We start from the raw sequence: 11,940 nt of genomic DNA, 5'->3' as shown, positions 1-11,940 counted from the left end.
GATCAGTACAGCTGGGAAAAAATAATGGCAAATATTTTACTCACCAAAAAGTACAATTTTGTTTGACCCAAAATGATTCGCGTTGAGTTTGCTCAGTTGTTATGACCGAACCAAAAAAAAAGAAATGTTTTGGAGATGTTGAAACAAAGCATTTTGTTTTCATATGACTTTTCATTTCGATTTTTGAAATTTTAACAAAAGTAAAGGAGGACTAGATTCACGAAACGGTTTTTCCTCAAGCTCTCCTGTTGAAGCTATTCCACCTTTTATAAATAAATATTCCTTAGAGCAGACTTGAACTTGGGACTCCCACATCCCAGGTAGTGCCCTAACTACTAGGCTAAAAGCTATAAGGAAGGCACCACAACCACCTCCTCCTCCAGCTGTTTTCTGAATATAGTCCTCCCGAACCTTTGTTAAAATGCCCAAAATCGAAACAAAAACATCCAAGATGAATTTTAAAAAAAATGTTTCATATGACCCTACTTGAAATTTTTCCAACTTTTCAATTCACAAAAAAATTGGAAAGTTTTCATTTTCAGTTTGACCCAAAATGAAACTTTTGATTTTTTTGGAAATCCCAGCGAACCTAGGTCATCTTCTGAGTTACTGATAACTCTAAAATAGGTAATGGTGTCTTTAATGTAGAGTGCCACCCTATCCTCCACCAACACCTCTTTTACCCACTGAGGGGATCTATAGAAGGTTTCTGTGTCATCCTCCACAGGTCAGAGCCAAGACCCACAATCACAGACCCTGGCAAATGCTGGGGTGTTTGTTTCAATGGGTTTTATTTAATTCCATATTTTACAAGGCGGATCTTGATTCCCAAACATCCCATCACCAGCAGAACAAAGGATCTTGGACAGCAAAAAGGATTGGGGAACTCTGGGGCAGAAGCACAGGTGGTACAGAGCCATCTCCACCTGAGATCACGAACGCTTCCTCTTTCCTGTAAGACACAGTACCCATTCCTGAGATATTCCCCCAGAGGGGAATAAATGAGACTTAGGCTATCTCTAAACTCCATCCTCTCCCACATACAACAGAGAGACCACTTGATACTGGAGCTGATAGTGGAATGTAAGATAGGGCAGGGGACTAAGGGATCCAACTTTTTAACCAACCTGTAAGATGAAGAGGTGGCCTGCTTACCCCCACACCCAGGAGAGATCTAATAAAATCAGGAACCTATAAAGTTTGGGGAGACTGACCTCCTTCCCATGGGCATTCAGGTAATCTTTCACTTCCCCGACTAAGCCTGGCCTCCCCAAGGAGTGATGCAGGCAATGGACTCTAAGTGGGGTGAAGGGTGAGCCAGGGAAATCAGGGGACCATCCTACCCCTGGGAATCTGGGGGCTACCTAGCTACCCTCATTCCCTCTGGGATTCAGAGACCTGTTCTAGAACAGCACACACAAAGGACCTCCAAGGGGAATTTGAAGGTAGCACGGGATACAGAACACACTGGAACTGTCATGAGGGCACAGCCCATTCAAAGGTCACCCTAACCACAAACAGGGCAAGACTCCCCCCAACCTCAAGGCCCAGGGGCTGGGGGAGCCTCGATGAGGCCCTAGCAGAAGAGATGGGACTCTGGCCACTGCACCAGGGGGCTCTAGGGATTTTATTTCTTCTTCCTCTCCTGGGAGCAGCGAGGGCAGAACCTGGTAGGAAAAGGAGAGATAAGGCAGCAGTTATGGCATGGGAGGGACCCACCAATATACAAAGCCGATGGGACCCCCTTTAGTGCCCCCCAAATACAGCCACACACCCAGAAGCCCTTAAACACACACAACCCCCAATAAATCTTCATTGAAACGCAATCCCAACCCCCCCCTAACATCCATAGTCACCCCGCCCCAGAACTTCCCGCTCCAAACACCCATGGGACTCCCCAGTGATTTATAGCTTCTTGAAACCTCTGATGTCCTTGTTTCAGCACCCACTCACCATTTCCCTCTTGGCTTTGTCGTCAGGCCCACACAGGCGAAATGGAACCACTCGATGGAGCACTGATGTGGGATGGAGAGCACAAAGTCAGTCATACAGTAGAGTTTCCTCCCCTGCTGAGTCTTTTGGGGGCTACCAACCCCCCCAGCATTTGATCACATAACCTCCCCTTGCAAATCCTCAGCAGTGACCACATCAATATTCAGGATTGGGGAAGTGGATTGAGAAACTCACCCAATTCCTACTCTGTTTTAAGGTTTCCCTCCTGGATTCCAGACTTGTCCAGGAAAAAAAAATCCGTCCCTTAAGGGTCTCTCTAAAATGAGCATCCCCCTTAATTCTCCCCTCCCACAATCTGTAGATACACCCTCAACCTGCAGATGTCACTGCTTGAGATAGCAGGGCCCACATAAGCAGAACCAGACTCCTAGTGCGAGTGTCTCTCCCCCATTCTCTCCAAGCCCAGTCTCTTACATCAGGGTTATCACAGCCAATCATCTCCCCATAGGAGACCTGGTGGCACAGGCAGTAGGTGGGTTCGTTGGGATCCACAGGCATATCCAGCACATCTGAGGGGTGCACATTTCCAAATGTCACTGAGGGCATCCCATACTCTGTGCTGCTGCAGGGGAGAAGGATGAATCAGGTCAGCAAAGTCACCAGGATGGGGGCACTCCCTCACTTCATCCAGGGAGGCCCCCTCTGCTGTGGACTCCACCTTGACAGACACAGAAAGAGACCCTTCCCCACATAACACAACTGAAGAAATCCACTATCCCAGGTCCTGTCCTCACAGCAAGATCCTAACCTCTCCAGGCCTTTATCTCCCTCCGGAGGGAAGGATATTTCTCTCAGTAGGAGTCCCAGCCATAATACTCAGGCTCTTGCTCTCACTGCTGCAGGGCACAGCAGGGACAAGTGGGATGGATGAGCCCACTGGTCTGATCTGGGTGAAGTTGGGGGATATTTATGATCTGGATGAGGGATGGATTGCACCCTCAGCAAGTTCGCAGATGACACTAAGCTGGGGGGAGAGGTAGATATGCTGGAGGGTAGGGATAGGGTCCAGAGTGACCTAGACAAATTGGAGGATTGGGCCAAAAGAAATCTGAATAAGGTTCAACAAGGACAAGTGCAGAGTCCTGCACTTAGGATGGATGAATCCCATGCACTGCTACAGGCTGGGGACCGACTGGCTAAGCGGCAGTTCTGCAGAAAAGCACCTGGGGATTACAGTGGATGAGAAGCTTGATATGAGTCAACAGTGTGTCCTTGTTACTAAGAAGGCTAACGGCATATTGAGCTGCATTAGTAGGTGCGTTGACAGCAGATCGAAGGAAGTGATTATTCCCCTCTATTCGGCACTGGTGAGGCCACATCTGGGAGTACTGCATCCAGTTTTGGGCCCCCCACTACAGAAAGGATGTGGACAAATTGGAGAGAGTCCAGCAGAGGGCAACGAAAATGATTAGGGGGCTGGAGCACATGACTTACGAGGAGAAGGTGAGGGAACTGGGCTTATTTAGTCTGCAGAAAAGAAGAGTGAGAGGGGATTTGATAGCAGCCTTCAACTAACAGCCTTCAACCCCCCTGAAGGGGGGGTTCCAAAGAGGATGGAGCTAGGCTGTTCTCAGTGGTGGCAGATGACAGAACAAGGAGGAATGGTCTCAAGTTGCAGTACGGGAGGTCTAGGTTGGATATCATGGAAAACTATTTCACTAGGAGGGTGGTGAAGCACTGGAATGGGTTACCTAGGGAGGTGGTGGACTCTCCATCCTTAGAGGTTTTTAAGGCTCCGCTTGACAAAGCCCTGGCTGGGATGATTTACTTGAGGTTGTTCCTGCTTTGAGCAGGGGGTTGGACTAGATAACCTCCTGAGGTCTCTTCCAACCCTGATATTCTATGATTCTATGACAAAGTGCAGTACCTGACCATTGGTTTCATCCTGATTAGGGGAACCTTCATGGACCCACTGGGTCCTGACTTGTGGGGTTACCCCCCATTCCCTAAGTCTCCCCGTCACTTACGTGCGGACGAGTTTCAGCTTCTTTTGAGCCATCTTTGGTGCCTCCTCATCAGAGTTTTTCCCCTTAGAACGAGCACGGGCAGCTTTCTTCTCCTTTTGGGCCCGGCCCTCTGGTGGGATGGGGAAAATAAATGGGCATTAAACTCTTCCACCCACCAAGATAGATACCTGTACACCAGCCCCCTTTACAGCATTAAGACACACACACACCCCACCCTTTCATAGTCTCTGGTCTACACCCCCCCCCCCCATCATCTCCTCTGAGACTCCCCTACACCATCATCCCTGGGTCACCTCCTTGTCACTTGCTGGGGTTCTAGCTCCTCCTCAAACTCCAACCTCACAGTCTCTGGGCCATCTCCTGCCATCCTCCTCTCAGGCTCCCTTCCAACCCCACCACTTCTGTGGTCCTGGGCCCCACCATATCTGTGGCAGGGCGCTGGGACTCACTTTTCTTGCCCTTGCTGGAGGAGCTGTCGTAGTCACTCGACTCAATCTGCTTCTCCTTCAAGTCAGCTTCAAAACGGGCAAGGTCCGTGTCTAGCCGCCGGATGTGCTTATCCACCTGCAGGTATGACAGTAAGCAAAAGCATTATTAGGGGATGGAATCCTGAAGGGCCTAGAAAGGACGGGGATGGGGCTTCAGCAGAGAGGCAACTGTAGGGGATGCCTACAAGGGAAACAGGGATCCATGCTGGGGCTGGAGCAAAAGATTTCCAAATGCTTTAAAACCCCATCAGTACCAGTACCAGGACACAGTGAGTCGTGACTCCCAGCCCTTCATGCTATAACCCTTAGACACCACTCTGCTCCCTCTCTCTCCTTCATACCATCTCATAGGTCTGCATGGCCAGCTGCACTTTGTCATCCCCGAACTCCTTGCATTTCCCATAGGCCTCCTGAATTTGCTTGAGAAGCCCCAGTTTTTCCTCCGAAGAAAGAGTCCGTGCATTGCTGATATACTCCGTGGCCAGTTTATCAATCTCTGACTTGAGGTCTGAAACAAGACCGGATTCATGGTCAAAAATATCCCAGTGCCCTCTGTTAGGAAGGGCAGATCTGGACAGTTGCAGGCTCCCTCCTCTGCCCTGTTGTCACAACACCACCTGCAAGGGAAGGAAGAGCAGGCCAGCTGCAGGCTCCCTACCTACTCACGGCACATTACTCTGGGCCTCATTCCTGACACTCACCTTCTGTTCGCTGGTCTAGATCTCGCATGAGTTGGAAATTTCTCTGCAATTCAAATGGCAGGTTCTCAATGCCTGGAGAGAGAGGTAGATACATGGAGGGGTCAGGTCCCTGTCTCCGTTTCCCCCATTAAGCATTTATAATAACCAGATATAGGACTTAACATCCTCTAATTTCCCTGTCAGTCCAACTCTGATGTAATCCAGCAGCTGTTCTCTAAGATGCCAATGATTCAATCTTGAGCTCATGGGAAGCCTAGAGTCTGGTGGGCTCACAGACGGGGTCATTATTTTAGTAATTCTTTCTGGAGTCCACTAAGTTGGCACTATCCCCAACTTCCCCTCAATGTAGACATTATTAATTGGCTAATTTCTTGCAGGTATCATGGAAAAGGTGGGTTAGAAGGAGAGGGTAGTAGTCCTGATCAGAGAAAGAAGGCCCTTCCATGCATAAGATGCAGCATGAGAGCATGAGAAAAGGTATGGGGCTGCTTATGGAAGAATCTGACAACTACACAATGGTAGTGGTAGCAAAAAAAAAAATAATAATAATGGAAAGCTCATGAGGGACGAAGCTGTGGAAAGGCTTAACGGTGAGGACAAAAAGCTTGAACATGATATGGAGGAAAAAGAAGAACCAGTGGATTCAAAGGTGATTCGGGGATGATAGTCAGACCAAGATGCCAGAAAGATAATCTTAGTGGCTGCATGTTGAATGGATTGAAGGTAAGTGGTGTATGCGTCCAGGAAGTCTTAAAGGAAGAAGTCACAGTAATCAAGACTATAGATATGGGGCTGTGCAAGAGTTCTGCTGAGGGAGCAGAGAGAAAAGATACCAACTTAGAAACATTATGGAAGCAGCAGCAATATTTGGCCTGGATGTAATTCAAAGATGCATGCACCAGAAGCACAGGTCCTTCCTTGTCAGTAAAGATAAATGAGATCTCTCTTATTGTAAGCTGTACAGGACCTAGGAGAACACAGGTGAAAAATACTGATTCCATCCAGTACAAGGCATTGACGACACAGACCACACTAGTCAGTTCATTACAATATGATATAGAATCATAGACGTGTAGGATTGGAAGGAAGCTCAATAGGTCATCTAGCCCAGTCCCTTGCACTCAAGGCAGGACTACATAACAACTAAACCAGTGGTTTTCAACCTTTTTTCATTTACGGACCCCTAAAAAATTTCAAAAGGAGGTACGACCCCTTTGGAAAACTTAGACAGTCTGCGGACCCCAGGGGTCCATGGACCACAGGTTGAAAACCACTGAACTAGACCATTCCTGACAGGTGTTTGTCTAAACTGCTCTTAGAAACCTCCAATGATGGAGATTCCACAACCTCCCTAGGCAATTTGTTCCAGTGCTTAACTACCCTGACAGTTAGGAAGTTTTTCCTAATATCCAACCTAAACCTCCCTTGCTGCAATTTAAGCCCATCGCTTCTTAGCCTATCCTCAGAAGTTAACAATTTTTCACTCTCCTCCATGTAACACCCTTTTATGTACTTGGAAACTGTTATGTCCCCTCTCAGTCTTCTCTTTTCCAGACTAAACAAACCCAGTTTTTTCAATCTTTCCTCATAAGTCATGTTTTCTAGGCCTTTAATCATTTTTGTTGCTCCTCTCTGGACTTTCTCTAATTTGTCCACATCTTTCCTGAAATGTGGCACCCAGAACTCAACACAATATTTCAGCTAAGACCTCATCAGCATGGAGCAGAGTGGAAGAATTACTTATCATGTCTTGCTTACAACTCTCCTGCTAATACACCCTAGAATTATGTTTGCTTTTTTTGCAAGTGTTATACTGTTCACTCATATTTATCTTGTGATCCACTATAACCCCCAGATCCCTTTCTGCAGTACTCCTTAGTAGGCAGTCATTTCCCATTTTGCATGTGTGCAATTGATTGTTCCTTCCTAAGTGGAGTACTTTGCATTTGTCCGTATTGAATTTCATCCTATTTACTTCAGACCATTTCGAATTTTAATCCTATCCTCCAAAGCACTTGCAACCCCTCCCAGCTTGGTATCACCCGTAAACTTTATAAGTGTACTCTCTCTGCCATTATCTAAATAATTTACAAAGATATTGGACTTAGGACCGATCGCTGCAGGACCCCACTCGATATGTGCTTCCAGCTTGACTGTGAACTGCTGCTAACTACTCTCTGGGATTGGGTTTTCAACCAGTTAGGCACCCACCTTATAACAGCTTCATCTAGGCTGTATTTTGCTAGTTTGTTTATGAGAAGGTCTAGCAAGACAGTAACAACAATCTCAGTAAAGTGAAGATATACTACATCTACCACATCCGCCCTATTCATTAGGCTTATTACCCTGTCAAAGAAAGCTATTAGGTTGGTTTGACATGATTTGTTCTTGACAAATCCATGTCGACGGTTACTTATCACTTTATTATCTTCTAGGTGTTTGCAAATTGATTACTTGATTATTTGTTCCATTATCTTTCCAGGTACTGAAGATGAATGGTCTGTAATTCCGTGGGTTGTCCTTATTCCCCTTTTTATAGATTGACACTATATTTGCCCTCTTCCAGTTCTCTGGAATCTTTCCCATCTTCCATGAGTTTTCAAAGATAATCACTAAGGAGATATTTCAACCATTAGTCAGCTCCTTCAGTATTCTAGGATGTATTCATCAGGTCCTGCTGACTTGAATACATCTAACTTGTCTAAGACATCTAACACGCCAATCCTAAAACTATTTTACATTAAATAAATAATAAAATAGTGCTTTTCATGCAACCAACTCAAAGCACTGAAGTGCTTAAAAAGTGCCACAAAGAAGGATTAATTTCCCCATTTTACAGATGGGAAAACGGAGGCAGAGATGGGAAGAGATTTGTCCAAGGTCATAGAGCAAATCGGGGTAAAGCTGGGAATAGAACACAGGAATCTTGACTCCAAGTCCCCTGCTCTTTAGTCTATTCTGCCTGCTACATTATAACGTAATTCAGTTGTCTCTCTCCAGCTCCTGGAAGTTCTGAAACACAACGTATATTGTAACTACCAAATGTTATTACAGTAACAGACATGCTGCAAGACTCAAGTCAGTATTTTATTATTCTTTTTCAGTGTTACTTCTTACAAGGGCTGTTGATTAATCGCAGTTAACTCATGCGATTAACTAAAACAATTAACTGCGATTAAAAAAATTAATTGTGATTAATCGCACTGTTAAACAATAGAACACCAATTGAAATTTATTAAATATTTTTGGATGTTTTTCTACATTTTCAAATAAATATATTGATTTCTATTACAACACAGAATACAAAGTGTACAGTGTTCACTTTATATTATTTTTTATTACAAATATTCGCACCGTAAAAATGATAAACAAAAGAAACAGTATTTTTCTATTCACCTCATACAAGTACTGCTGTGCAATTTCTTTATTGTGAAAGTGTAACTTACAAAATGTAGATTTTTTTGTTATGTAACTGCACTCAAAAACAAAACGATATAAAACTTTAGAGCCTACAAGTCCACTCAGTCCTACTTCTTGTTCAACCAATTGCTAAGACAAACAAGATTGTTTACATTTACGGGAGATACTGCTGACTGCTTCTTATTTACAATGTCACCTGAAAGTGAGAACAGGCGTTTGCATGGCACTTTGTAGCCACGTGTCAGATATGCTAAACGTTCATATGCCCCTTCATGCTTCGGCCACCATTCCAGAAGCTGACTTGCTTCCATGCTGATGCTCATTAAAAAAATAATGCGTTCATTAAATTTGCAACTGAACTCCTTGGGGGAGAATTGTATGTCTCCTGTTCTGTTTTACCCATTTCATGTTATAGCAGTCTTGGATGATGACCCAGCACATGTTCGTTTTAAGAACACTTTCACAGAAGATTTGATAAAATGCAAAGAAGGTACCAATGTGAGATTTCTAAGGATAGATACAGCATTAGACCCAAGGTTTAAGAATCTGAAGTGCCTTCCAAAATCTGAGAGGGATGAGGTGTGGAGAATGCTTTCAGATGTCTTAAAAGAGCAACACTCTGATGCGGAAACTACAGAACCCAAACCACCAAAAAAGAAAATCCACCTTCTGCTGGTGGCATCTGACTCAGATGATGAAAATGAACATGCGTCGGTCCGCTCTGCTTTGGATCGTTATCAAGCAGAACCCATCATCAGCATGGACACATGTATTCTGGAATGGTGGTTGAAGCATGAAGGGACATATGAATCTTTAGCTCATCTGGCACGTAAATACCTTGTGATGCCGGCTATAACAGTGTCATGTGAATGCCTGTTCTCACTTTCAGGTGACATTGTAAACAAGACGTGGGCAGCATTATCTCCTGCAAATTGTAACCAAACTTGTTTATCTGAGTGATTGGCTGAAGTAGGACTGAGTGGACTTGTAGGTTCTAAAGTTTTACATTTTTATTTTTGAATGCAGTTATTTTTTGTACACAATTCTACATTTGTAAGTTCAACTTTCATTATAAAGAGCCCTACAGTACTTGTATTAGGTGAATTTAAATATACTATTTCTTTTGTTTTTACAGTGCAAATATTTGTAATCAAAAATAAATATAAAGTGAGCACTGTACACTGTGTATTCTGTGTTGCAACTGAAATCAATATTTTTGAAAATGTAGAAAATATCCAAAAATATTTAAATAAATGGTATTCTAATATTAACAGTGCGATTAATCTTTTTTAATTGCTTGACAGCCCTATTTCTTACCCATATCCATGGAGGTTCTCTTGGACTCCTCTTACTGGGTGCCCAGAGAGACATGTTGGGGGAAAAAAGCCCACTTTCTTCTGTGACTGGACAAAAGACTGTACTGCATGCAATAAAACTCAGTGATCCAGGCACTCAAGACCATCAAGCTTGATTACTGCTATCCATATCTAGGAATGAAATCACATGACCTGAAAAAAACTCCAGTTGGTACGAAATGCAGCAACTTGTGTGCACAGCAACACAGGACACCATGAAAACATCTCCATTTTCTGCACTGAATCTCCACTGAATTCAGAATCTGGATCAAGGTCTCCATTCTGATATTCAAAGCCCTCTACAGGATTGGTCACAGCAACATGACAGACTGCCCCACCTTCCATGACCATGCGTTCCCACAACAGAAATAATCAGAACTAAGACAATTAAGCTGCCAACTATGGGGGAAGGCTTGTGCATGCAAAAGACAGAATTCTCAAAAAAAACTGGACCCAAACTATGCAACTCACTCTGGCAAGAGATAAGAATGACTACAGCTGACTTGGGCACGCAGGGCTCAGGCTGCAGGGCTGTAAAAGTGCTGTGTAAACAGGCTCTGGGACCTCCCTGCTCACAGGTTCCCAGAACTCAGGCCCCAGCCCAAGCCCAAACCATCTAAACCACAATTTTGCAGCCCTGTGAGCCCAAGTCAGCTGACCTGGTGCAACAGTGGGTGTTTAATTGCTGTGTAGACATACCCACTGTGTTCAGAACCTGTTTCTTCAACCTCAATTTCATCATGCAGACACAAAAACAACCACTTACACACAAGCAAACATCCTTAAGAAAAGAGAAAAGTATTTCCCTGGGAAGGAACAGAGAGGGAATTTGTTACTATTATTTCTATTTTAAATAGCTAGGAGAGGCTCAGCTTTATGGGCCATTTAAGTATCTAGACAGAAGGAAAAGTTTTCATGATATCCCAAATATTACATATAAACAGGGTGCGGTGGGGGGTCGAGAACTACATTAAAAGAAAGATCACATTGCACAGTCAAGCATTCAAAAGTTGGGAAAAGCCAGACTTAAGATTGCCTCTGTAACTTCAGTCTATCCTCTTTGTACATATGTGTTATGCCACAGTCTTTAATTACATGATCACATACTATTTGTCCCACAAAATGCCTGCCTCATTCAGTGCACAGGATGGACAGTGCTCACTGAATGGATTCTTTTCATCCTCATTTAATGTGTGGCCCCAGGCCTTATTTACTGCACATTAGTTAAACTATGCTTTGAATATAGAATTATTAATTTCCTCATGGGCTTTTCTATAGCGCCCATCACTGAGTGCTTCACAATGTATCTTCACCACACTGCTGTCAGGTAGGGAGGTATTATAATTGACATTCTACAGATCAGGAACTGAGATTCAGAGAAATTAAGGACAAAAGGTATCCATTCATTTTGGGTGCTCAATTTGAGACACCCAGAGCCTGGTACATCAATCACAATACTTAGCATTTTTATAGCACTTTATATGTTCAAAGCACAGCTCCCATTGACTTCAGCTGCAAGTGCTTACCACATGTGTAAATGAGACCCCAGGATCTCAAGTTGGGCACCTAGAAAATGAAGGACACATAATTAGTGACCACCTGTGAAAAGTCTTAATTTAATTACACAGGAACTCCATGGCAGAGACAAGAATAGAATCCAATGACTAAACCGTACGACCATCCTTTCGTCTTCCTGCAATCCACTGCCTCATTCACTATACACCTTCCAACTTCTGTAACAAATGAGGCAGGGGTGCTACAGACAACAATTTCATTCACTACACAACCCTGGTTCATTCCCAGAGGAGGCTCACCCTGTGCAATGAATGATGGAAGGATCCCGTGGAAAAAATTACATGATCCTGTAATTAAAGACTGTATCATAATGCATATACACACAGGGGTTGAATTAAGATTTGCATGAGCAATCTTAATTCTGATATTTCCTATTAGAGGGTGTGACTTCGCAACCTTAATGTTTTTCAATTAATTTTAA

General features: G+C 43.9%; 1 protein-coding gene across 4 annotated transcripts in view; it reads right to left on the bottom strand.

Moving 5' to 3' along the window:
* Positions 1-772: 772 nt before the first annotated feature.
* The window catches only part of ING4 (inhibitor of growth family member 4), a 42,520-nt gene continuing 31,352 nt past the window's right edge, over positions 773-11,940 (bottom strand). For 3 of the 4 annotated variants that reach the window (XM_026660225.1, XM_026660222.1, XM_026660223.2), the window contains 7 exons: positions 5,170-5,241; positions 4,810-4,976; positions 4,430-4,544; positions 3,981-4,089; positions 2,428-2,575; positions 1,954-2,015; positions 773-1,667 (listed from right to left, as the gene is read on the bottom strand). In XM_026660225.1, the coding sequence (XP_026516010.1) occupies positions 1,628-1,667; positions 1,954-2,015; positions 2,428-2,575; positions 3,981-4,089; positions 4,430-4,544; positions 4,810-4,976; positions 5,170-5,241 (713 nt within the window). In that variant the 3' untranslated portion in view covers positions 773-1,627. The remainder of the gene's footprint in view (positions 1,668-1,953; positions 2,016-2,427; positions 2,576-3,980; positions 4,090-4,429; positions 4,545-4,809; positions 4,977-5,169; positions 5,242-11,940) is intronic. The other variant, XM_026660224.1, reaches the window with a different exon arrangement.

Source organism: Terrapene carolina, unplaced genomic scaffold (genome assembly GCF_002925995.2).
Source record: "Terrapene carolina triunguis isolate 2854851 unplaced genomic scaffold, T_m_triunguis-2.0 Scaffold740, whole genome shotgun sequence".
Taxonomy (NCBI): Eukaryota; Metazoa; Chordata; order Testudines; family Emydidae; genus Terrapene; species Terrapene triunguis.
Note: the sequence above shows the minus strand (reverse complement) of the source record. Positions and strands in the feature narration are given on the sequence as shown.